Source organism: Gopherus evgoodei, chromosome 3 (assembly GCF_007399415.2).
Source record: "Gopherus evgoodei ecotype Sinaloan lineage chromosome 3, rGopEvg1_v1.p, whole genome shotgun sequence".
In the NCBI taxonomy this organism is placed as follows: Eukaryota; Metazoa; Chordata; order Testudines; family Testudinidae; genus Gopherus; species Gopherus evgoodei.
In genome coordinates this window covers 189067561-189093031 of record NC_044324.1, presented here as the reverse complement: position 1 = coordinate 189093031, position 25471 = coordinate 189067561, and the positions used below count along the sequence as shown (strand labels likewise).

Sequence of the window (25471 nt, the reverse complement as noted above, 5' to 3'; positions counted from 1 at the left end):
CTGCTTCTTACAAATCCAAGTGGAAGATTCAAAGATCAGTCTTAATGGATGGTAGAGCTGAAAATGACATATTGGACCAATGTAGAAGAGGTTGGGAGCATGACTATTACTGTATACACCAGATATTGTCCTTAGTAATACCTGCTATGGTTTCCTCTATCACTCTGCAGAGGGATCTTTGCCCTCTCTGAAACAGGAACTGATCCAAAGCCCAACAGATTCAATGGGAGTCTCTCCTGGCATTGATATCAGAGTTTTGGATCAAACCTACAGTAAGCACAGCAAGAATAAAAGCCAGTATGGATTGTGACAAGATGGCTGATGTTCATCTGGTGGACCGTACGCTTTTCTTGGTGGGCAGCGGGAGGGCTAAGGCGCCACACCTTGTCTCTGCTCTTGGGTGCTGAGGGCCCCGCTAGTGGCCCAAGAAGGCGGTAGAGGAGGGAAGCAGGGGAGGGGTCTGGGTTTGCCCCTCACTCTGAGTCCCAGCCCCTCTTAAACCCTGTGGGTTTCTTACCCTCTTCCCCCTTGGGTGGGGATACCCTTGGTCCTTAGACACTGGGGGTGGGAGTCTCCCTGCCCTACCAAGGCAGGGTCTCCCTTACTTCAGTTCTCTAGTCTCTCAAATCTCACACACCTCCAAGCTCCAGTCCTCTCTCCTTCCTCCTCCTTTTCTGACTGCCTGAAGCAGGGGATTTTATTAGATTCCTGGCAGGGCAACTTAATTTACCTGTAGCAACCCTCCCTAGTCTACAGGGAACCACACCTTAATTAGCGTAGGGCTTATATATTTCACCTCTCCCATTCTCCCACTGCTTCCTGGTCCTCCAGTATCACAGGATGGAAAGGACTGTCAGGATTCCTCCCACATTTCTAGGGTTTCTGGGGTAGCACAGGCATAACTGAGTCAGAATTTACTCTAGATATTTACTCAGAATTAATTCTAATGCTGATGCCTCAGTCACCTCCTTTGGCAGATTATTTTACTGACCTCAGTGTTTGACCATTTTTGCTAATGTCTTAACTTTCCCCTTTTTCCCTTAATGTCTTAAATTTCCTTTTTTGAAAAAAAATTAAGCCCTTTATTTGTAATTTTATTACCCATAATTCACTTAAATCATTATCCCTCTTTTCTTACTTCCTCAAGTATCTATGACACAGGTAGATAGCAAAATCTCCCTTAATCATCTTAGGTCTTGGTCAGAAAACAGCTGCACACTTGTGTAAATATGTGCCTCCTTTGCACAGGCACTACTATATATGTTCATGCAAATCTGGAATTTTGATGCACACATGACTAGATGGGCATTGTGCGCATTTGCAGCTATGTGCATTCACAGTGCATGTAAATGTGTGTCTATTTTCTGACTACAAATCAGGCCTCTTGGCTCAAAGGTGTTCTCAGTATGTTAAGTCTTCCTAACATCACTGTTGTATACCAAGCCCTTTTTTTTTTTTTTTTTTTTACATTTTTAGATGACATTCTTAATCAATATTTCCTTCACAGAACTGCAAGAAGTTAAAAATTGTAGAGCACTTCAAGTGTGCCTTTGTCAGGGTTGAAAACAAGGCAGTTAATTAAACTGAATCAAATTTGAAGGGGAATTCTATATACGTTCCATTCCACTTGCGTTAGTCTTCCGTACTTTCTCCCTTCCATCTTTTATTGATTGGTGTCCCTTCAATCTTTCCTAGATTGGTGTCCCTATAAAATCTTCTTCTGGATTATTTATGAAGATATTAAATTTTATTGGCCTAACACTGACCCATCTGAATCTCACTGGATGTACTCCGACTTTGAGGTTGCACGGTTTATAATTGTGTTCTCATTGTGTAACCCTTTTGTCAACACTCAATACAAGTCACAATTTTCTTTTCCAAATGATATCACTTTTCTGATTAAGAGGTGCAGTAAAACTTTCAGATGATCTTGCCTGGGGATTCTAATAAAACAGGGAAAACCAAACAGGTGCAAAACTATGGAGCCGGTACAAAAGAATCACATAGTGTAATTAATTATGCATGGTGCACTTTCAGAGTGGGGAGATGCTAACTGTAAGAACTGATAGAGATAAGTCAGAAGATAAGTTATCCTTGATACACTTTTTACTGAGAGGGAGGAACAGATTGAGAATGAGAAATTAATAGACCAGACTAAAAAATTTTGAATTCACCATCATAAGGAAAGGTTTCACAGAAAGCAGCCGTACAAGGCTACTAGATTTCAGGAAGGCAAAGTCTGGAGAACTAAGAAAGCTGGGGAATAAGGTGTGATGGGAAGTATGGAAATCCAATGCTGTGATAGCAGCCTGATAGATCATAAAACCCAGCATAATTAAGGTGCGACATATAATTATCCCTACAAGTAAGTATTTCAGGAGCCACCAGTTGACACTCTAGCTTTACAAGGAACTGCTTAGAGATCATCAATAAATCTCAATGAAAACAGAAGAGGTAACCAAACAAAAATATTAATAGTGATGTAAGGAAGAAGGAGCAAATATGCAAAGGCGCTAATGCTATCAAAAGGGTGTGAGAGGAAATAAAAATGGCTTTTGCAATATATTGGGAAAGAAAGAATTATCAGAAAGAAAGAAGGCCCATTAACATATTAGGAGGGGTTATATCAATGACCAGTCAAAATGGCTGAGATACTGAATTCCTTTTGGTTTTTAATAAGAAGAAAAACAAAAATTCATTTGGACAATTAAATAATGAAGATCTTGCAAAACGGCTATTGATAAAGTAGAGATAAGGGAATAGCTGGAAAATGTGAATGTATGCAAAACTATCAGTAGATAATATGCATCCTGAGGTATTAAGGGAAAATAGCTGACAGAAGTACTGGATCACTGGCAATTAGTTTCAGAACTCTCTAGAGAAATAAGGAGATATTGGCGGCCTGGGGTAAAGCGAGTGTGGATTCATTTAGAACTTCACTTTGAGTTCTGGTCAGTCTATTACTAGAAAAATGTTGACAAACAGGACAGGTTTAGAGAAGAGCAATAAAAATGATTATGGGATGAAAGGACACGTCTATGTGGAAATGTTAAAAGAGCTTGACATATACAGGTTGGCTAAACTTGACTTAACAGTTCAAATAGTTGATGGGTGTGAACAATGAATGGGAAGAAATTAATGAGGAGAGTACAAGGAGTTAAAACTCGGACCAAATTGGATGAAATTAGAAAAGGGAAGATTTAAATTTAGATTTTGAAATATTCCTCTGAGTGAAATCTATTAGGTAGTGGAATGTTCTCCCAGTGAAGTGGTGAAAGCCCAGTCACTTGGGATATATGAACCTACATTGTTATCCTACAGAGGAAAATTCTGCATAGACATATGGGACAGACTAGATGACTTAATAGGTCTTTTCTGCACCTAATATTTATGACATTTGGATTCATTGGGCCCAATGTTTTTTAATATCTTCATAAACTGTCTGAAGAAAGATACAAACAGAACATTGAAAATACTTGCAGACAAGACCAAAGAGTACAATAAAGAGGGAACAAAATTAAAAGAAGCATGAGGGTTTCCAAAGCTTTGGCAGCCAGTGGAAAATAATATTGTCTGATTAGATAATGTAGGGGACTGCGGAAGACTGTGTCATGGCTTAGCTAGGGTATCTCCGCTTTCTCGGCGGCCTTGTGGAAAGCCCCTGCTTGCTAAGTGGCCAGTCATTGTAGGACACGGCATGCCAGTTATAATTTGCTTTTAACTGGTTAAAACCAGTTTGTATGGCCTTAGGCCAAAGGGCGGGCATAGCTTGTGGAAAGTCCCTTTTTGCATATGTATAAGTTGCTTTTGTATTGTGTATATATAGCTGTATGCTCCTGGTCCCGCCTTTGGACTCCGACCCAGGCCGAGCTAAGCGTCAGTGCTGGGTTCCCCGCCAAAGTGACAGCAACGCCCAGGGTCCCCGCTGCAAATGTGTCACTTTACCTTCATTAAAGCCAAATAACTCACAGTGTGTGTGGGCCTCGTTCTTGCAGAGCATCCAAGCACGTTACATATATAAAAGTACCATACTTGCAGTGCTATAGTCAAGAGTCAATTCTTTCTTTAGACTCTAAGCCAATGTTTTCAAATACCTCATCATAAAATTTGCCATACATATTCTTAGCCCAAAAGCTGACATTTTTATAAAATATAAATACATCTCATTTGTTTGATAATTTTCATTTAGAGAAAGAAAAGAATAATGAAAACCATTTTGCCTGGGTTCAGTTGCTTTAGCAAGAGAGGTGGATGTTTATTTACATTTGTTAATTTAAAATATGATACTTTATTATTACTTAGTAACAGATAGGTATCTGGATATAACTAGACCATTAAACATTTTTCTTTCCTTTATTGGTTTTAGTCCTAAATGTTGTTTTATTGTATTTTTTTTAATTTGATGTAATCAGGAACATTTTCCTAAATACCACAACGATTTACCAAGGTGAGACTATTGCATAGTTCCTACTGAGAATGTATATAACTTGAAGCACATTCTTCAGACTGAGATATCCATAGAAACTGAGGGAAAGCTTTAAAATAAGATCTTGGGCTCTCTTCAGTTTGCAAAGAGACTGAATACAAAAACATTACAGTGTATTCTAATCTGACACTTACCTTCCGAGGAACCAATACCAGGGAAATCTCTTCAGCAAGACACTTAACTCTGTTATTTCAACTTCTAATTTCCGTGCCTTGTGCACAGTTTCTTAATACAGCAAAAGAAACCAACAAGTACAAATTTTTAACCAAGTTATTTCCAGAGTTTACTCAAACTGCTACTTACAATCCGAGGTTTGAAGGGTGGCTTGATTTTCTTTTGTTCAAGAAGAACCCAGTCAATTTCCTTAAAGAACGGATGCTGTTTAATCGCGTCCTCCCCATTTTGCGACGCCACACAGCCTAGTCGCTTATTTGGGTTTTTTGTCATGAACTGGGGAAAGGAGAAGTTATAAAATATTAGTGACATATGGTTGATAATTATTTGCAATCCAACCACACATTCTCAGTACAGCTCCTTGTAAGGATACTCTCCTAGAAAGGGCTGCATTTCTTGCATGAGTGATAGGATTCCCTCCAGGGGTCAGAGGTTCCAAGCAAACTCATCTGAGACTCCTACTTGTAAATCTCATGGGAAAAGGCTCTCTCAAAAATTTCAGGAATATCCTAATTTCACCTGGTTGGGAACAGACTCATTTTCAGTATTTCTACTTATACTTCCAGTGTTAGACAAAACTGGTAAATGCAGCAACAAACTATTAAACCCTCCAGAGTCATCTTAAGGATAGATGTTCAGGGAGGCTCTTATTTTAGCCACTCTGGTTTGTGCTGCCATAAATATGATTTTTAACTGTTAATTCAATTGCTTTTCTTGAATTCATAGGATCACAATACGGATGCTCTAGCACACATGCTGGATATGGAAGAAAAGGTGCAGGTTCCTTGTCCTTAGTTCCCAGCATTCCCACAAAGGATGTAGGCATAATTTATTTGTTTGCACTGGCAGTGCTAGGAAGACACTAAGTCACATTCTAAGCAGCTGCCAGAGGGAGTGTAGTCTCATCCTGGAGTGGGTTGGGGCCTGGCTCTGCACCACCCTTACACAAGAGCCAGAGGCTCTGAGACTGGCTGAAGAGAACATAGCCTATGACTATTCTCTCCATGTGTTGCAAAAGCTGCAGATAGTGAGTTCTACTCAGTGCCTCCTGGCTTCTGCAGGTATAATGTTGCCAGGAGGCCTCTGCATAGGTGCAACCCTTCTCTCCCTTGCTCCCAGTAAGGGCCAGATTCTAAGAATCATAATTAAGATAATAAATATTTCATGACCATGATTTCTGTGAAAACAACATGATTCAGGGTGTTTCCCTAAAAAGTCATGCACTGCATGTAGTCACACTCATGTAAAGTGGATATAAAGCACTACCAAAACAAATTCTGCATGGCTGTAAATCATACTGGAGAGAATAAGACCCCATGGAGTTTGTCACTATGGCCAACATGTGAGTGAGCTAGATTCTTCCATGAAATTTTACATATTTGTCTCTCTATATATGCAGTGTAATTGAGTATGGGAGAGTGATCAGGGTTTTAAAATAGTTTAACATTATTAGTTAAATATTATTAATTACTAATTTTTGAGTTTTGCATTTTTCCCAATTACCAGAGCATCTTTCCTCATAATTTCCAATGGCAAACATCCAGCTTCATGGGTATTTTGGTCCTTTGTTATCTTTACAAATTCTTAAGCCAGTACTGGCAGCTTTTTAACAGTATTCTCATAGAAAATAAATTTAATGAGAATTAACATATTGACTTTTCCTTCTATTTTAAAACTAAGGTTATAATCTTTGCATTTTTTGCCAGCACAAAGCCATGACCTTTGCTCATTCTTCTGCCCCAACAACCTTCCTTAGCCAGAATAGATCTCAAAGCAGAATCATACCCAAGAAAAATAGGTTTTATTTCATATAATCCTTTCGATATCTTTCTCCTTTGACAACTCATTTTCACAACAATATGGTTTTATTGTTTCTTTATACCATACACATAAGACTATTTTGGACAGCCAAGGAAAAATGTGGTTATGTCGAGTGGAAAGCTGCACATATACATTTTCCCCTATCTCCTGTATGCTGGCCAGGGCAAAGTTACACAAACATCTGTGCCCCAGCTATTAGCTCCTGTGGCTTCTCCCATAAATATGGTGTCGTTTTACCTTGAGCGATCTAGTTAACTTAGAGAAAGTGGTCCCCACAGATAAAGCAGTAATTTCAAATAACCCTTTGCAATGAGCATGTTGAGAAGTCCCAGCCTTTCACTTATTACTGAAGCAAAGAGCTTAGCAAGAGCTGATGAAAGTATTAGGCATGTGTGGGTGAAATATCCCTCTGCGCTGTACTGACCTGGTACTCCTGTGCCAGTGAGAGTAATGGGGGGGGGGGGGCGGTGGAGAGGACACATGGGGGCTACAGGCAGAAGGAAAGGCACAGTGGTCAAGCGTCAGAAGCACTCCATCTTTATGCTGGGAAGTTCCACTCTATATTGGAAGCAGGGTAGTATGTATGGAGAAAACTGTTGGGGGAAGCCACAAGAACGGCCTCTGGATCTCTGCTTATGCAGATCCAGTTGCAAGGTACAAAGGAAGTGCAGTGGCTGCTGTTCTAGCCTATAGGTAGGAGATGCTATAGCAGCTGCAGAGTGGAGGCAGTGCAACCTCATTTCATGCCCCCAAGCTGTGGGCTGGAGTTTGCAAATGAGTGCATATATAGCCACCCATCCCCAAGCAGGACAGCCACATATAAAGTCTCAGGATCCATGGAGGTTTAGAGAGAGAGTTTTACCCTGATATGAACAAACAATGTATCTGCAGCTATTTGAACTACCAAGGTTACCTGTTCACATGCTTCAGAAAATATGCTGAGAGATCACCAACAAGGGAGAGGAAAAACTTCCCCCAACAGCATAGTATTACACAGCTGGCCAGGTGCATAATGTTTTCCTTTGCACCTTTCCTGTAAGCACTGGTACAGACCACTGTCAGAAACAGCAGATAGGACTACACTGCTGACTTGTCTGAACGAGGATGAGAACTTCCATGTGCCTTTCTCTTAAAAGAGCAGTAATATTTTACATTCCGTCATGGCTTTCATCCAAAGTGCTTCACAAACTGTAATATGACTGAAAAACAGTCTCTACATGGAGGAAGACAACTGACCACTGCACAGCATATTCCATAACCATGAGTGATGGGGAAATATTGGCCAAGGGCCCTGGAGCAAACAGATATTCATACAAATACAGCAGTGGAATTGTTAACGTCCTCCACAGAGATAGGACATTGTTTTTTACAGGATAATCTGCATAGACTGCTTCACAGTTAGGGTTGCTAAGCCTCCAGGATTGTCCTGGAGTCTCCAGGAATTAAAGATTAATCTTAAATGAAAGATTACATCATAAAATGAAACCTTCAGGAATCTATCCAACCAAAATTGGCAACCCTACCTCAAAATGAACTGCACATGGAAGACACCTTATTTGCTTCAGAACAGTGACCATAAGAACATAAAAGTGACTATTTTATTCTACACAGATTCTCATATTGCCTCCATCAACTAGTATCTGAGCACCTTCCAGTAGTGAATTAAGCCACGTGACTAACATCTGTCACGTGCTGTTTGTTTGCTCTCATTCTGTCTCCACAGGGAGAAGTATGTGTGCAGTGAAGTTTGTTTTGGTAGGGTTTTGTTTCGTTTCCTGTAAAATTTATTTCAGCTGCTACAGAAGCAGTTACTGCAGCCCTTAAAATGGTCTCTCCCAATGAACATGTGACCCACAGTTGGGTCAGCAATTGACAGGAGACTAATCTACTATCTTCTTAAAGGTACAGTGCACTTCTTCCATGCAGTACATTGTGGTTCCAAACAACACATCAGCCATCCCAAGGACAGCACTTCCAGCTTGGTCTTAAACAGGGGCGGCTCTAGGTATTTTGCCGCCCCAAGCATGGCAGGGAGGCTGCCTTCGGCGGTATGCCTGCAGGAGGTCCCTGGTCCCGCGGATTCGGCGGCACACCTGCGGGAGGTCCGCTGAAGCCGCGGGACCAGCGGACCCTCCACAGACATGCCGCCGAAGGCAACCTGCCTGCCGCCTTCACGGCGACTGACAGAGCACCCCCCGTAGCTTGACGCCCCAGGCACGTGCTTCGCGTGCTTGTGCCTGGAGCCGCCCCGGTCTTAAATTAAAGTGAGCTATTTTTACTGTTTCTCTAGGTTCCCCAATAGAAGGCAAGTCTCATGTCAGTAACTGCCTGTATTTTCTGCTAGAGGAAATAAAAACTATTTTTGAAAGAGACTTTGTCAAAGGATGATGATATACTGAGAAAACCACAAAATGCATTCCTAGGTTCCTCTGCTTTATTTCACACACAGGAGCAGCTAAGTGACTGGGAGAGAGGGGAGACCAGGAACCAGCCACAGTGCACCTTGAAGAAGAATAACATGGAAGCCATATGATATGCTTTTTGTACCATGTAATCCTGATATCAAAGCAATAGAAGCTGGTCTCTGTCTATATCTGGTCCTATCCTCACGCCAGGCTGCAGGCAACCAAGACATCAGAACAAGTATTTTTTTAAAAGTACAGGGGATTAAGATGCTACTAATTAGTGTAGCTATTAACCCTAACCCACAACCTAATAGGACTCATATGCAGATACTGAGGGTGAAGAGACCTGATGAAATGATAACAATGAAAATATTTTAAAAGTATTTTTTATGTTTGCCATACTCTGTAATCCCTTAAAAGGCTGAAATGGACATTATCCTACTATCCCTTTTGTCCTTTTTCCATGTGATAAATATCAATTCATTTCCCCTCTATTTTCTGTGGAGCCCAAGACAGTGCAGATTATTTATCTCCTAGTTTGCTAAAGCATCGCTGATGATGTAATTGTCAATACAATTATAGACTAGAAGAACCTTCCTATCAACCGCCATATGGTGGGATGGTGCCAATGCTGCTGGAGAACCACATAAAAAGTCACAAGATCACGCATTAGTCATAGCTATTGCCTTTTTATTTTAATTTCTTGAGGCTGGATCCTGCTCCCAGTGAAGCTGATGCCAAAACTTATAATGATTTAAATGGGAGCAGGACTGGACTCCTGCTGACACAGTGGTAAATTAAAATTAATACCATGGGCCCAATGCTCAGTTACATTAAAGCACCTTTGCACCACTCTGGCAGTGTAAAGGGGTCTTAGTATAAATGAGAATCTGATGTTGTAGGTCATGAGACTTAGGCAGCTAAGTGTTTAACAGACAAACTCTCCAAAGTATTTAGGCACCTAAAGAAACAGATGGGCACCCAGTGGGATTTTCAAAAGCATTTTAGCAGATTACCTCCCATTGAAATCAACTATTTAGGTGCTTTTAAAGATCCGACTAGACACCTATCTGCATCTTTGAATACGTCTGAAAATCTGGCCCTGTGTCATTTTTGAAAATGTACCTTAAGTGCTTTTGCAAATTTTACTGTTAGAATGTGAAGAATATTTTCTATCAGGTCAATTTTAAAGTAGGGTCAAATCTGGAGCTAAAACTATCTGATCATGTCCTTTTAATTTCTAGAACCAGCTTTAAACACAAGCAAGACAGATTAATAGGCCTCCATAGTTTTGTAGGGACTCAGCAATTCATGGCCCTATTCCTCCAGCTTTGGTGACCCAGAGATAAGGGGCACAATTCAGCTTCCCATTCAGCCATTCCCTCACTCTGCAGGAGCAGAGACTGCAGCAAGTCAGCTTCCCTCTTCTGATACTAGACACAGAGAAGGTGATATAGGAAACTGAACAGCAGCTTGGGAATCCTGAAATTTGCAAGACCAGTACTGATTGCCAGAAGGAATGCATCTCATACTTTGTCATTCAAGGAGAACAAAAGTGCTTCATATACAGTCACAGCAAGGAATAGAGACCTTTGCTGGAATAATATGGACACTAGTAAACATTTATGACTCAGTTGGTATACTGAGGCACAGCCAGCAGTAGGGTGCAGAGATGCACTATTCCAGTGGAAGTTCCTGGGGTGCTGACCATAGATAGGTACCAGATCTCTTGGAACAGAGGGAGAACATGGTCATTGTGTCATCTTTCCATAGGGTGCACCTCTCCTTTCCATGTGGGCCCACTCTGCTGGCAACTGCGAGGGGAATGGGGATGAGGCATCCTGTTTGGGAAATCTAGCACTACTTGTAGTGCCAGACCTGTGTAGATCTTCTGAGTGTGCCCAGCTCCTGTAAATGAGTGCAAAGTGACACAGCTTCCACAGCCACACTACAGCTGGTGCAGCTCTCAGGTGGTAACAGTGGTGGGAGTGTTAGTGTAGACAGAACACTGGTATGTCTACCACTATGCCATCAAGATCTGCTCTAAGCAAGGGTAGAGAAACAGGCCTCTGGGTAGGTCTAGGGGACACAGTAAAAATGCCCATGTCCCATCAGCACAGGCACTACCACTCTTCTTACTACTGGTGGAGCTCTATTGGTGGGAATACAAATATCTGAGGCAACACGAAAGACCAATGATCCTGATTCAACCATGAAGACTCATGCAGGATTCCCAACAAATTCCAATGACTGCTAACAAATTCCAATGATTGCTCAAGGACAGCAGCACTCCACCCACAGGACAAGGAGTCAAGTGATTCATTATCATTGTACACTAGCCTCAACCATTGACACACTGGCTCCACAATGGCCTCTTCTTCCCCACTGCTCATACAGATCTCAGTGGTTTTCTGACACCCTGCACTGGATGAAGAGAGAAGAGCAGATCTTGTGTGCCAATGGTGAGGGGAAAAAGGCCGATTCAGATAAGATGAAACATAACAAATTTCTCAAAGCCTACAATGAGGCTGTATTACCAAGAGACTAAGAGAACCTTTCTATCAACCACCACTGAGGCTGCCAAATCCTGACCCAAATTGCTATCCATGGTGCTGAGTGCCTACAACCTGCATGTGAACTGAGCACCAAGTGCTGTAAAGAACTGTCATCCTTCTTTGCTGAAAAGATCACACATCCAAGAAGCCTTCTCAAGCAGCAAGCAGCATGGATCTGTTCCACCTATGCCCACCAACCAACAGCCCACATGCATTTTCACATTTCAGTACATTAAGAAGTTCTGGACATTCCAGAGGAATCTTGACCCAAGACTTGTGAACCTGACCAATGCCTTCCTGGCTTGTGAAAGAAAGTCATGACCAACTGGTGCAATTCCTGACTGAAATAGCCAAAGTGTCATTCAGGCAAAAACCTTCCCTTCTCCTTCAAACACACAATATTCTGATATACTGACATACTGATTCTAGCTAACTGCTGCTCAGTGTCAAACACTCCATTTCTGAACAAACTTATTTAGAAGCTGGTTGAGGCCATCTATAAGCTCATTTAACTGAAGCTAACATTCTAGACCTGGCACTATCTGGTTTCAAGTAGGACATGGAACTGAAATTGCTTTAGGGACACTGATGCATGATCTCCTGCTATCAAAGGCTAGAGGACAGACATCCATTCTCATTGACCTGGACCTCACAGTATTTGACACTGCTGACAATACTGTAGTCTCACCTGAGAATGGTGGGAAGGGGCACAGGGCAATGCATTAAAATGGTCTGAGTTTTTCCTAGAGGCACGCACCAATGAGTAGTACTGGGAAACTGCATCTCTATCAATAGACCCCTGACTTGTGTAGTCCCACAAGGATCAATTCTCTCTGGTCTTTTTCAGTGGCTACATGCAACTAGTAGGTGAACTGGTCAGATGACATTGATTAAAGTGCCAGCAATATGCAGATGACACACAATTCTACCTATCCTTCACCACATCAGACCATACTGCTATGACCTAGCATCAAGATGGTCTAGTACTTGGAAAAGATCAGCTTATAGCTGAAGAATGGCTGGCTAAAGCTGAACAGCAGCAACAGAGAGTTGACACTGGTGGGCAGAGGGAAGCACTTTGAAGAGTTCACAGCCACCTTAGCAGTCTTTGTTTAAAAGAACATACCACAATTGCCCAATTCAGTCCATTGTGCAGGTGTAATTGTGGAGCTGGTGCTGAGCTCTCATATAGCTGCATTCATGAGTAATGCTTTCTATATCATCTCTGGTTGGCTAGGAAACTCTATCCCGTTGTGGTGGATGATGATCTGACCTCACTTATTCATGCATTTCACTACCTCTCAGCTGGAGTACAGTAATGCAGTATATCTGGGCATGAAGACTTCAGCACTTAGGAAACTCCCAGTAGTATAGAATCAGAACACTGAAGCACACGTTCTCCTACCACAAACACATTAAACCTGTCATTCGTTCTCTACACTGACCTCCCATAGAATATTGAATCAAGTTCAAGGTCTTGGTCTTTATCTTCAAGGCATTCAAAGGCCTGGGCCCAGCATATCTAAAAGACCACTTAAAACTCCAGGATGAAAAATGGTGGTTGGCAACTTTGCTCCTCTGGAGCAAGGCAGCTTGCTACAATAAGGGCAAAGCTCATCAGTGTGGGAGACAGAAGTTTCTTGGGGGCAATCTGAGACTGTGGAATGAACGCCTCCACGAATTAAGGACCATCAAAACCTCACCACCTTCTGCTCCAAGTGCAAGGCGAATTTCTTTGACTTGGCCTTTTCTAACAAACACACAGCAACATGTATATATATTTTTAAAAATCCAAATGACACAAACAAGATACTCAACAGCATACACTTTTCCCTCTGTGGAGAGGATGAGTAAACAAACAGCATGTGATAGATGTTAGTCACATTGCTTAGTGCATTACTAGAAGAAGCTCAAATACTACGGTGATGAGCATATCATAAGAACCTATACAGATTAGAATAGAGATTTTCCCAGAAAGGCTAGTGAAGTTATAACCCACTGGTCAGTGCAGCTTACATGTCTGCCTCTATGCCTGAGTCACAGATCATATGAATCTGTTACCAGCACCCATCTGTAATTTTAGCTTTGGAGGTGCCAGTTCAATCTCTGGGGTTGGCCAAGACGCCAGGCCGTCACACAAGTAGGAACTCATCCAGGACTCAAACTAAACACCTCCAGTGCTAAACACAAATCTCTACAACTTGAACTAAGCAGACAGACTCAGTAGCAGGGGACTGAAACAGACACATCCTCTATGGTCAGGCACAGAAGGAGATCAGTAACACACTGACCACAGACAGTGGAAACCAGAGGAAACTCATCTCAAGCGTCTGAAGCCTACAGCAGCTCAAATCCCAAATTCCACTTATGTGATGGCTGCCATACTGTGGATTGAATTAAGGACCTCCAGACCTCCAAATCTGTACAGCCTGAACTAAACCACCAGGCTCCAAGGCTGAGAGCTGGAGCAGACCTGTATCCTCTGTGGATCAGGTACAGAGGGAAATGCAAAACACACTGGCAGTAGGCTAGATAGATACAGCTTTTCTCTCCATCTCTTGCAGACAAACACAGTGCTAGGCACAATCTATCATGCATTCCAGCACTATCAGCAGTAAATAATCTCATTTCAATGAATAATTGTCTCTCTCACATGACAGAATGGAATTTTAAATAGCATCTCCTGCATATTCACAGAAACAGGCCTAAAAAGATCTGTTCTTATAGGATAAGTAACATGCTGTCGGTAATGTTTGCTGGAAAATTGTCCTTGGATTTTTTTGTGGGAATTAAAAATGGAAAATATATTCTTGCAAAAAAATTAAAAATTTAAAACACTGAACTGAAAATTACATTTGAGGTAAATGTATGTCGTTTTGTTAAACTTTCCCCAAACCCTATTTGAAGGGCTGTGAAAATGTAGTGTCTAAAGAACATGACCCATGTCTGAGAGTACAATGTGAGGAAATAAACTGTTCCAAAGCTAATCCCTTGTTAGTATTCAGCAGTAAAATACATAGACGCCTCTCTATTTCCTCTGTTTTTCCTGTTCTTCATCTGACAATGTGGCTAAAGTATTAGATGAAGATCACAAGTTTCTAATGTTCAGACAATAACTACAGACACAAGCAGATTGTTAAACATAAGGGGCCAGATGCTCAGCTGGTGTATACTGGCACAGTTCCATTGACTTCAACTGATTTACACCGGCGGAGGAACTGGCCCAACCGGGAGTATATCTTTTTAAAATATAAAATGTAACAGATGATTTATGATTGTAACTCTCTTTGTAGAGTTTAAAAAGGGCATTAATGATAACAAACTACAAACAGAAAGACATCCACAAGGGATCACAGTAAGGTAAAAATAAGCATGGCTTGTATCAAAAGATATTGGCAGAAGAACAGACTAACCAGAATTGTAAACTGACAACAAAACAGCATTACAGGAAACCAACCTATTATGTGTCATTGCATTTATTTTTCACAAAGATGTGTCGTTTACACAATAGGTCTGTGAATTATTTTCTCTGAGTGGTTAAGACTTATGGACCTGAGCTGTAACATTGGGATCAGCGTCTAAACTCTCATGAAGATGAGAGTGTTGGGCCCTAGCTTTTCGTTTGGTTTATTATGGACTGGGGGCACTGTCAAAAGTCAGATCTGCATCTCAGCTGCTCTAAAGTTCAGGGCTTTTGGAATTTGAGGGTTTGGTTCATGCCCATATGAGCTATCCATTCCCTTGACTCTATACAAGGACTTCCCCTAAAAATCCACATCTTACTGGGCTGTATCTTCTCCCCTGTCATGGAAACACTTGTGGTAGGGAGAAAGTGCCATGGTAACTCATCATGAAATGTTCAGTTTCAGAGCCATTCTTCATTCTTTTAGGAGTCAGATGATTTGCATTTGTCTATCTCATTTGTGGTGCAAACAGTCAGCTAGACGTCTAGCTGTTAATGTTTGTGCCCGGAGCTTGCCGAAGATTCACAAATCCAGATGCACAATCAGGCCTATTGTATAAGCAACACATTTTTGTGAAAAATAAATGCAATGACATATAATAGGACACACGAAAGAGTAATTTCAGCTAAGGACAAGAATAAGGCGCATAAAAAGAGTCACTGAATGATGCTTCTTGTCCCAGTGCTGTCCAAGTCAGTGTTCACGCCAGCTTTCTGTGCCACTTGCAGAATGAAACCTTATGCAGATCTTATTATGGTAAGACCCAACCTTTAAAGTTCTTCTCAAATTGAAAGCCCCAAATTTGCCACTGGGATGCAGTACAGGACTGATGATTAAGTAGAATGTCCAGAGTTACCTGGTGACATGTTTTGGCCACCTGACAAGTAAAACCCACCTGGATTTGACAAGATTCCGTCAATCACCCAGCTCACCTGGAGTGAAGGACCAAAGCAAAGTCACTTGCATTATAGTGGGAACATCTGTTTAAAAATGCCACTGTGTCAAGTAAGGAAAACAACATGCAGCTTTAAAATATTTTTTGACAACATGTTAAAAAAGGCAGCAGGGTGGCCAAGTTTATATGTGGATTAAAATAAAAACATTGACACTGTTTCTTTAATTACATAATGCTTCCCCTGCTCCTAGTGAGCATGCAGTGTGTAAAGTGTCAGAGTGATAACACAGCTCTAGTTGATTGTGATTTTCCCTGAAACATGATTCTGCCTAGATTTATACAGCATACAACTGCAAGGAACACAAACATTCTGTTCCTTTCCCACAAGAAGTGTAATTTATCCCAGGACCCATTATCCTAATAGTGGCACTCTGAACTGTGGTTGAACTCCCAGTGGTGACTGTTCTGAACTCCTGAAGGTAAATTCAATTTTTAGCAAGGGAATAAAAAGAAGAAAAGAAAAAAAGGAAGAACGAGAGAAAGAGAAATGGAAGACTCACTGCTTTTAAAATGCTGACAGCTTCTTTGCTGAGCCAGACTGGGTAGAGCACATCATCATGAAGGATGGATTCAAAGAGATCATCTTCATTGTCAGCTTCAAAAGGAGGTTGCCCAGCCATCATTTCATACATCAGAACACCCAAAGCCCACCAGTCTACCGAGGGACCATATTCTAACTCTTGGAGGATCTGTTAGGGAAACAGAGAGGTCAGATTTAATAGGCAATTTGAGTGATACCTTCAGATGCAGGTTTACTGATTAGACACAAGATGCTTATCCTACTACAGTGTCTCAAAGAAGCCAAGTCCTGTTGACTTCAATGGCAGTAGGCTTGGGCTTTTTACTTGTGCAGCTCCTATTAATATCAATCATATGGCTAAGTTTCAATGTGTTGCACTGAAAACCAACCTGCAGTAGTGTCCTCAGAAGCATTAACCAATTTTATTGGTCTCCCCTAGCATGTTCACAAGTAAAAGAGTTGTATAGCCGTCTATAATGTTTAAACCAAGTCAGGGAAAAGTCTACTGCATATGCAAAAAATTGGTGGTAAATATAAATTCAGAACATAACAGACCATTGGTTTGATCCAGGATGGCAATCTAGCCCAGTATGTTGTCTCTGACAATGACCAATACCAGAGCTTCAGGGTGAGTGTACAGAACAGGTCTGATGGTGTAATCCTCCCCCGCCTTCCTTTCTCAGCTTCTGGCAGTTAGAGATTTAGGGTTGCCTGAGCATGGGGTTGCATCCCTGACCATCTTGGCTAATAGCCATTGATGGATCTATCCTCCATGAACTTACTAAGGTCTTTTTTGAATCCAGTTATGCTTTTGGCCATCACAAGATTCCATAGCAATGAGTTCCACAGGTTAGTTGTGTGTTGCATGAAAAGTACTACTTCTTGTTTGTATTAAATCTTCTGTCTGTTAAATTCATCAGGTGACACCTGGTTTTTGTATTATGGAAAAGGGTAAATAACACTTCTCGTCTATTAGTCGTCTGTTTTCACACTGAATAGCCTTAATCTTTTCAGTCTCTCTTCATATGGGAGCCGTTCCATACCCTTGATCATCTTTGTTGCCCTTCTCTGAACTTTTACCAGTTCCATGATATCCTTTTTGAGATCAGGTGACCAGAACTGGACACAATATTCAAGTGTGGGTGTACCATGGATTTACATAGTGCCATTATGACGTTTTCTAGCTTAATGTCTATCTCCTTCCTAATAGTTCTTAACATTGTTAGCCTTTTTGACCACTGCTGCATGTTCAGTTGAACTTTTCAGAGAACTATCCACCACCACCACCACCAAGACCTCCAGATCTCTTTCTAAAGTGGTAATTTAGAACCCATCCTTTCATTGTCCCTGTCTTGAACACTATAAATTGATGTAGCTGGTCTTGTTGCACAGAGATCTGCTAAGATTTATAATAGTCCTTTTAGTCCTTCTCTAGCTTAATGTCTATCTCCTTCCTAATAGTTCTTAACATTGTTAGCCTTTTTGACCACTGCTGCATGTTCAGTTGAACTTTTCAGAGAACTATCCACCACCACCACCACCAAGACCTCCAGATCTCTTTCTAAAGTGGTAATTTAGAACCCATCCTTTCATTGTCCCTGTCTTGAACACTATAAATTGATGTAGCTGGTCTTGTTGCACAGAGATCTGCTAAGATTTATAATAGTCCTTTTAGTATGAATACTGAAAGCCAAAAGCATTCTCCTTTGAGAATTTTGTTTACAATAGGAAAACACGATACCCGTTCGTGCAGCATCAGCCCCACTGTACTGTACTAAAGATTATAGACTTTGCTTTAATTATCTTTGCTTCTTGGGAAAACTGGCAGGTTTTCTACTTGTAGTTGCAGCAAGTTCCAATGTGTGACACAAGCAACTCCAACTTTGCAGCAGACACCTTGGGTGGGTTAGAGTGATTGATTATTATTTTATTACTCTAGGGCTACTGTTATTTAATTGTTGACTTTAGTCTGTTGGAAAGGAGTCTTGCAGTTTGGCTGCAAAGTATCAACACAAGAAGGTGATAGTTTAAAAGAAAAGGTACTGTGACCCCGGGCTGACAGTTGTAATGGTAACCCACCATATACACACTCAAAGATTATTAGCATTATAGCTGGAATCTTCTGGGTAGGGATTATTGTACTCAGCTCTAGTGAATGCTGATTGCACTGCATATATAAAACCCATCCAATTTTAATATAAGCACAGGTACTGGTCTAAGATTTGAATCATAGTGCTTGGATCCAGATCTGAATGTCCCCAAAATCTGTAGGTGGTTGGACCCTGTGTTTTGGTTTGTGATATGATAGAAATACATTATAGAAATGTCAGCTGCAAAGTTGTCCTCAGAATTGGACTTCTCCATGGTCTGGTGTGGGAATGATCTTTGGATTTCACATTTTTACTTTGGCATCCTGTCAATCAAAAGTAACATGAATGATATAGTGGTGACTCAAGAGGACAAAGCAGTAGGAAAGCTTGAGGAAAAGGAATGGTGAGAAGCAAACAAAAAGGAAAAATGAGTTTTGCCATCTTCAATGGGCCCAAATTTTCATCTGAAAATGTCTAGGAGTTTAGTACTGTCTTTTAATTTAGTAAAAATTTATAAAAAAATCCACAAAGTTCTGATTCTTTTTCCTAGTGGAGTAAAGAAATAATGTTCACAAAGCCAAAACCTTACACTCATTTTGCTTTCCTTTTCTTACTGGAGTGCTCTCTCAAACTGTGCAAACCACCCTAGGCACAAATTGTGTAGCTTTAAAATGAGTTTCCTTGCCTTTGCACTTACCAATACTTGGTATCATCTAGTGCTAAAAATACAGATTTACACTTTATCTTTAATTAGCAACCAACATTTTCCCCCTGCAAAATAATGCTCGATGAAAAAAATGCTGATATAACTTTTTGCCCAGCATCCTTAGCACAAATGCAATATGTGTGAGAAACATGTAGGCTGCCTTTACTAGAGGGGCCTCTGAACTTTATTGGGAATGTTCCAGTTGGGAAGATCCTGTGTGCTGCAATCCAGCTTCAGAGACCACAACTCCCATGATGCCTTGGGGAAAGAGAGAGAGAGAGAGAGAGAGAGAGAGAGAGAGAGAGAGAGAGAGACTTGCTCTTCCAGGCAGTGCAGGCAGTGGGCTCTATTTTTGGGGAGAGGAGCCAGATTACTGGTGTGGAGCTCTGTCCATAGCGGGTGCTGCTGCTGCTAGGAAGCCAGAAGCTGCAGTTGAGAGCCTGCTGGGGCTTTGACTGAGCAGGGAGCTTCAGAGGTAGGTTGGTGGCTTCACTGGAGCCAAGGGAGAGACTGTTGCTGTGCCTGGAGCTGACTGAGGTGGGCCTGCAGTGAAGGCAGTGTGAGTAACCCTCACTCCTGTTTGGGAAAGTATTTGCACGGGAAGGGGCACAGCAGAGAGTCTGAGTCTGAGGAGAGGCAGAGTGATCTTCCCATGGAACCAGGACCCAGAGCGGCGGACATGTGGTGGAGCCAGCTCCAGTCGTCAGAGGGGTTGTGCAGCTTGTTGCCTTGGCTGGACAGATACACAGAACTAACAGAGCGCTGTCTCCAGCTGCAGATCTCCAAGCGCTCCCATGCATGTCTAGGACTCTGAAATCCAGAGGCATGTCCACTGCGAGGTGGGGTAAAGGGTGGCAGAGCAAATGCCAGTTACATAAGATTCATTTATTACTGTATATTATATTTGTTAATTGATTTTATTCAACTGCCCCCTGTGGATTTAAATTAGTAGTGATGTATAATCTTATATACCCTATTATACCCTGTTTCTTTAACTTGTTAAGTAAAGGTTTGTTAATGCTAAATTAAGTATAGTGGATGTATATTATTTATAACTGGTATTTTTGAGTTAGACCAATGCCACAGATTTATTCATTAATTATTATTGTTGTTGTTGTTATTGTTATTATTACTTTTTGAAGGAGTTTATTCCTGGAGGTTCCCAAGGTACACCATTGAGTGTGTACAGGAGCTAGCCAGGTGGAGGCACTGCCAACTGTAAATTCCTTTAGTATACAGGGACTACAGCAGAGGGGTGGATATAGGATTCCCAGCTATCCAACATCAGCACTGGGATACTCAGGATGTCCTTTAATGTCAATAACATCAGGCACACAGGTGAGTGTTGCCTGTTCCAAGTAACCCAGGAAATAAATCGGGGTTAAATACAGGACAAAATTTTCAAGGATTGGTGACTGAACTTGAATGGGCAAATCTGTACAGCACCTGTTTTGCACATACCAATGCCTGTACTTATAAAGCACCTGACAAAGTGGGTATTCACCCATGAAAGCTCATGCTCCAAAACGTCTGTTAGTCTATAAGGTGCCACAGGATTCTTTGCTGCTTTTACAGATCCAGACTAACACGGCTACCCCTCTGATACTTGTACTTATAAAGGGAATCCATGTAAATGGTGCTGACTGAGCTTAGGCACTGACCTTTGAAAATGTATCCATGGTATTAAAATCTAGGTAACTTACAAATAGCATAGTGCTATGTCATCTTTTTTATCCAAATATCACCCACTATGTGAATGTAAGTTATGTCCCCTGATTTCCATCAGAAATCCATCCATGCATTAATTTGTATATTTCCCATGCCATCTGGACGAACAGGGGAGTCTATTACATGTCACTCATCAGTACCTCAGAGCAGAGAAACAACGATACTCCCATACAGGTCTAACACAATATGATACCTACAGTATGTTACATTGTGTCAGATCATATCTATGTACGTCTTATTACATCCCTGTTTTTAGGCCTGGGTACAGGTCACTGCTAAGAGGGAGCATCCGATTACATCCAGCATCTGAAAGATTTAGAAGCACCTTCAATGCAGCAATAGGCTCATAAATGTGGACAAGGAGAAGAATAATGCAGTGTGCCAGGAACATGTGTTAGGGGAAAATGTTAAACGACAACATCATGCAATAACAAATTGGTCACTTTAGCTTCAGTTTGACATTTTTGTTCTTCACCTTCTAGTACAGAACAAGACAAAAGACTAGATGATAAAAGAGCAAAAGTTGAGTATGTTTAACTGCTCGAGTCTTTTGGCAGTTGCAGCAAGGAGTGTATGACATGAGTATTTTGACATGTGGAGTAACTACTCAATTGAAAGGAAAAGTAGCATGGAATGGGCAAATATCCAGTGGGAAAATGTTATACACTATTACTCACTAACGAAAGAATGACAGACAACTGGCTACTAGCAAAGCTAAACAATTTACTAGAGAATGACATCAAATACAGTACAGGAAACTTTTTTAAAGCAAGGTTGCAACAGCTATCAGGTACAGAATCACAGACATCGCTCCTCCCTTACACTCAAAGGGCCACATTTTGCGAACTACTGCTGCTGAATAGGTTACTCCTTGTAGAGATCCGCAGATTTCAACAGGATTATTCAAGTACTGCAGATGACAGAATCTGGCCCACACTTTTCACCTTGCACATACAACAGATACAGTATGGTTACTGGTAATATTTGTACGTGAAGTCTGGTATAAAAAATACCTCTGGAGCTATGTAGTCTGGTGTTCCGCAAAATGTAGTGGTTGTTACTCCGTTCAGAATCCCTTCTTTACACATTCCGAAATCTGCCAGCTTGCAATGACCCTCTGCATCCAGAAGAATATTGTCCAATTTCAGGTCTCTGGGATAATAAAAAGGTGTAAGATTCAATATTTAACCCTTTCTCTCAAACAGGCCACATACTGCAAACATTTTAAGTACATGGCCCCTGTCTGACCCACAAACTATAAGAAAGCACAAACAGGTAAGTGCACAGCAAAAACAAACAGAATCAGCTGTTCACTATGTGCATGTAGAGTTTGCAGGAGTCATTTTGGTGTAACAAGAAAACTGAGGGTACCAAGCACTTTGCAGGATTAGGCCTTTAAACTTTTGTCAGGTGCATAAAAGTACAAGCCTCAAGCCCAACCCAGCCGTACTCAGCACAGTATCAAGGATGAGTGTGAGAAGACTTGCCCCTGTATAATTCCCAAACCTAGACCTGGCCAGAGGCCACTTTGGATTCCATCACACCTAAGGCCCGGTCTGCACAAAAGAGATTCACATGGACAACGTCTAATAATTAAGTTATACTGGGGCCAAACTCTAATGTAGATCTGCTGTATCAGTGCAAAACGAGGCTTACCTCAGTCACGCTTACCTGGGCATGTTACTGAGATACAACAAACCCTGTTTTGCACCACTGCAGGCTGTCTATATTAGGAGTCTGCACTGGTGTGTAACCAAACTGATGTAATTGCATCAGCACAAATTCCTTAATGTAAACAGAGGCTAAGAAAAGTGGAAGCAGCCATTCTAGCAACAAGGGTTCACCGTGTTGCTCCAGACATAGCCTTTTGCCATGCGAGAAGAAAGACACCAAACTATGATTCCAGCTTGACCCCAATTAGAGGTTCTGTCTACGCCTCCTACAGAGGCAGGCTAGGCAGGCTTTGCTTTTCCTTTGTCCTGCTGGAGTGGTGCAAAGAGTCAGAGCACGTTAGGGATCTGGCCTCGAAAACTGGTAGGAAGTTACCATTGCCAAAGGCTAGCAATGTTCTGAGATCTGAGCTTGGTGGTGCCTCCAACTGGCTCGCCCCTGTACACACTCCAGGGCAGGGGTGGGCAAACTATGGCCCGGGACCCACATCCAGCCCTCCAGACGTTTTAATCTGGCCCTCGAGTTCCTGCCGGGGAGCGAGGTTGAAGGCTTGTCCCGCTCCAGCACTCCAGCCAGGGAGTGGGGTCCGGGGCTTGCCCCATACTGCGTGGCTCCTGGAAGCAGTGGCATGTCCCCCTCAGGCTCCTACACATAGGGGCAGCCTTGGGGCTTCGCAGGCTGCCCCCATGCGAAGAGCCGCTCTCGTAGCTCCCATTGGCCGGGAACTGTGACCAATGGGAGCTGCAGGGGCAGCACCTGTGGATGGGGCAGTGTGCAGAGCTGCCTGGCTGTGCCTCTGCGTAGGAGCCAGAGAGGAGACATGCTGCTGCTTGAGGCAAGCACCGCTTGGAACCTGCACTCCTGATCCCCACCCCCTGCGCTCAAACCCTTCGGTCCCAGCCCAGAGCACCCTCCTGCACCCCCAACCCCTCATCCCCAGCCCCACCCCAGAGCCTGCACCCTGAGCCAGAGCCTTCACCCCCACCTGCATTCCAGCTCCCAATTTCATGAGCACTCATGGCCCGCCATACCATTTCCATACCCAAATGTGGCCCTCAGGCCAAAAAGCCTGCTCACCCCTGCTCCAGGGCGTGCCCTGGGAACCTCCAGGAATAAACCTATTCTAATAATAATAAATAAATAAATAATCAATCTGTGGCATGGATTTAACTCAAAATACCAATTATAAATAATATATATCCAATATACTTAAATTAGATAGCAATGTTCAATAATCCATCTTCCACACATTAAGGCAATATTTATATATCCTTTTAGGCTGAACGTGCACACAGAACACACTGTAATATGAAGGACTTTTGAGTCAAATAAGGACAGTTTTATTGTTCCAGCACTCAAAGAGTGTCTCTTAAAGCCACTCTGTTCATTGTGCTAAATGTAACACTTAGCAGGTTCTAAAATTGGCATATTTTTCAGTCCTGCAATCTGTGATTTTAAGAGAGGCACAGTACTGCCAACAACAGAATCCTCAGTGCTGGAGTTAAAAGCAAGAGTTGTCAAATACATCCAGGAAAGAAGACATCCTATCATAATTTGCATGAAAAAATCACTTAAAAATATGGAATTGGGTTCCGCCACTAGAATTTTAGTTCAAAGTTCTGATTCCAATGAGAGAGAAGACTGAGGAGGATAAGCTCCCAGCCTTGCAATACCTCATTATTTTCTTTGCATAAAAAACAGTTCAGAAATAATCTCACAGGAATATAACACATACATTGTTAAAGAGCAGCACAGCACATCCTAGCAGCTGGTTTCTAATCATTCTTAGCATGAATGTGTTTATGTCAAAAATACCCAACTCTCAGTTACTAGATTGGGAGGGGTCAAAAACATGTTGAGAAAGGGATATCCACCTTTCCTGTCTTGCACAGTATTTATACATTTTCTAAAAATACTGTTGATTATCTCATGATTTAATACAGTGGATACTGTGTACCATTAATTTACCTGTCACCTGCCTTAGGTTGGACCAAGAGGGGTAGAAAAACACTTGAATGAAAAAGCAAACAAGTAAAGAAACAAATTGATAAAAACAACAACAAAGTAAGTAGAAAGTGTTTCTGCTTAGAGGTGCATTATACTATCCTTTTTATTGTTATTTATTCATTTAGATGTATACAAAACTTAAAGAAGTGTCTGTCTGGGTTCTGAACATCTCTCCCATACATTAAAAATACAAGCCAACAAATACAGACAGAAAAAAGAAAAAGAAAAAGAAAGAAAAGAAAAATAGCTGTTTTTCCTAAGGCAAGGAAGGGAACGAAATCCCACTGTATGTTCACACTGTACCAAATACTCAGCTGGAGCCAACTATGCTAAAACAGACTTAGTAGTATCATTCAGCCACATTTCAGCAGTACTTGCGAAACATATATGCCTAATAGGGAGATATCTCTTTAAGAGACCTATGGGAGGGTGGGGATAGGAGTGAGTTGTGTCTGGGTCATTGTTGCTAGGCAGATTTACCACTCCCCATCCAGAAGTTTCTGGACTCGGGTTTGGTAGTTTTGGATATGCTCCAAAAGATTCCCTGCTGCTGGGGTCAGACTCCATGAGGGAAGTAGTCAGAGCAACTGCTTTACAAAAGGCCATGTGCCTTGTGTGAGTTGGGAGAAAGGAACAGAAAGGAGGCTGTTTTCCCTAACTCAAACATCTTGCAGCAGGTTAATGACATTGTTAACCCTCCAACAGGGAAGCATGGCCAATGTTAATTATAGAAAGGGGAAATTGGGAGGGAAAAATAATTTCTTCTATTTTAATTGTATACTTTGAATGTTGTTTGATTTTAGCCAAATTGTTTTAGTTAAATTGTCTCAACTAGTTTGATTCACCAACTATCTCAATGTGATAATGAGAAAAAAGTCATTTATATTTT

General features: G+C 41.6%; 1 protein-coding gene across 2 annotated transcripts in view; it reads right to left on the bottom strand.

Annotated features, from left to right (window-relative positions):
* Positions 1-25471, bottom strand: part of PRKCE (protein kinase C epsilon) — a 495965-nt gene that overhangs the window by 23512 nt on the left and 446982 nt on the right. For both annotated transcript variants that reach the window (XM_030557687.1, XM_030557688.1), the window contains 3 exons: positions 21918-22056; positions 16361-16549; positions 4790-4936 (listed from right to left, as the gene is read on the bottom strand). In XM_030557687.1, coding sequence (XP_030413547.1) covers positions 4790-4936; positions 16361-16549; positions 21918-22056 — 475 coding nt within the window. The remainder of the gene's footprint in view (positions 1-4789; positions 4937-16360; positions 16550-21917; positions 22057-25471) is intronic.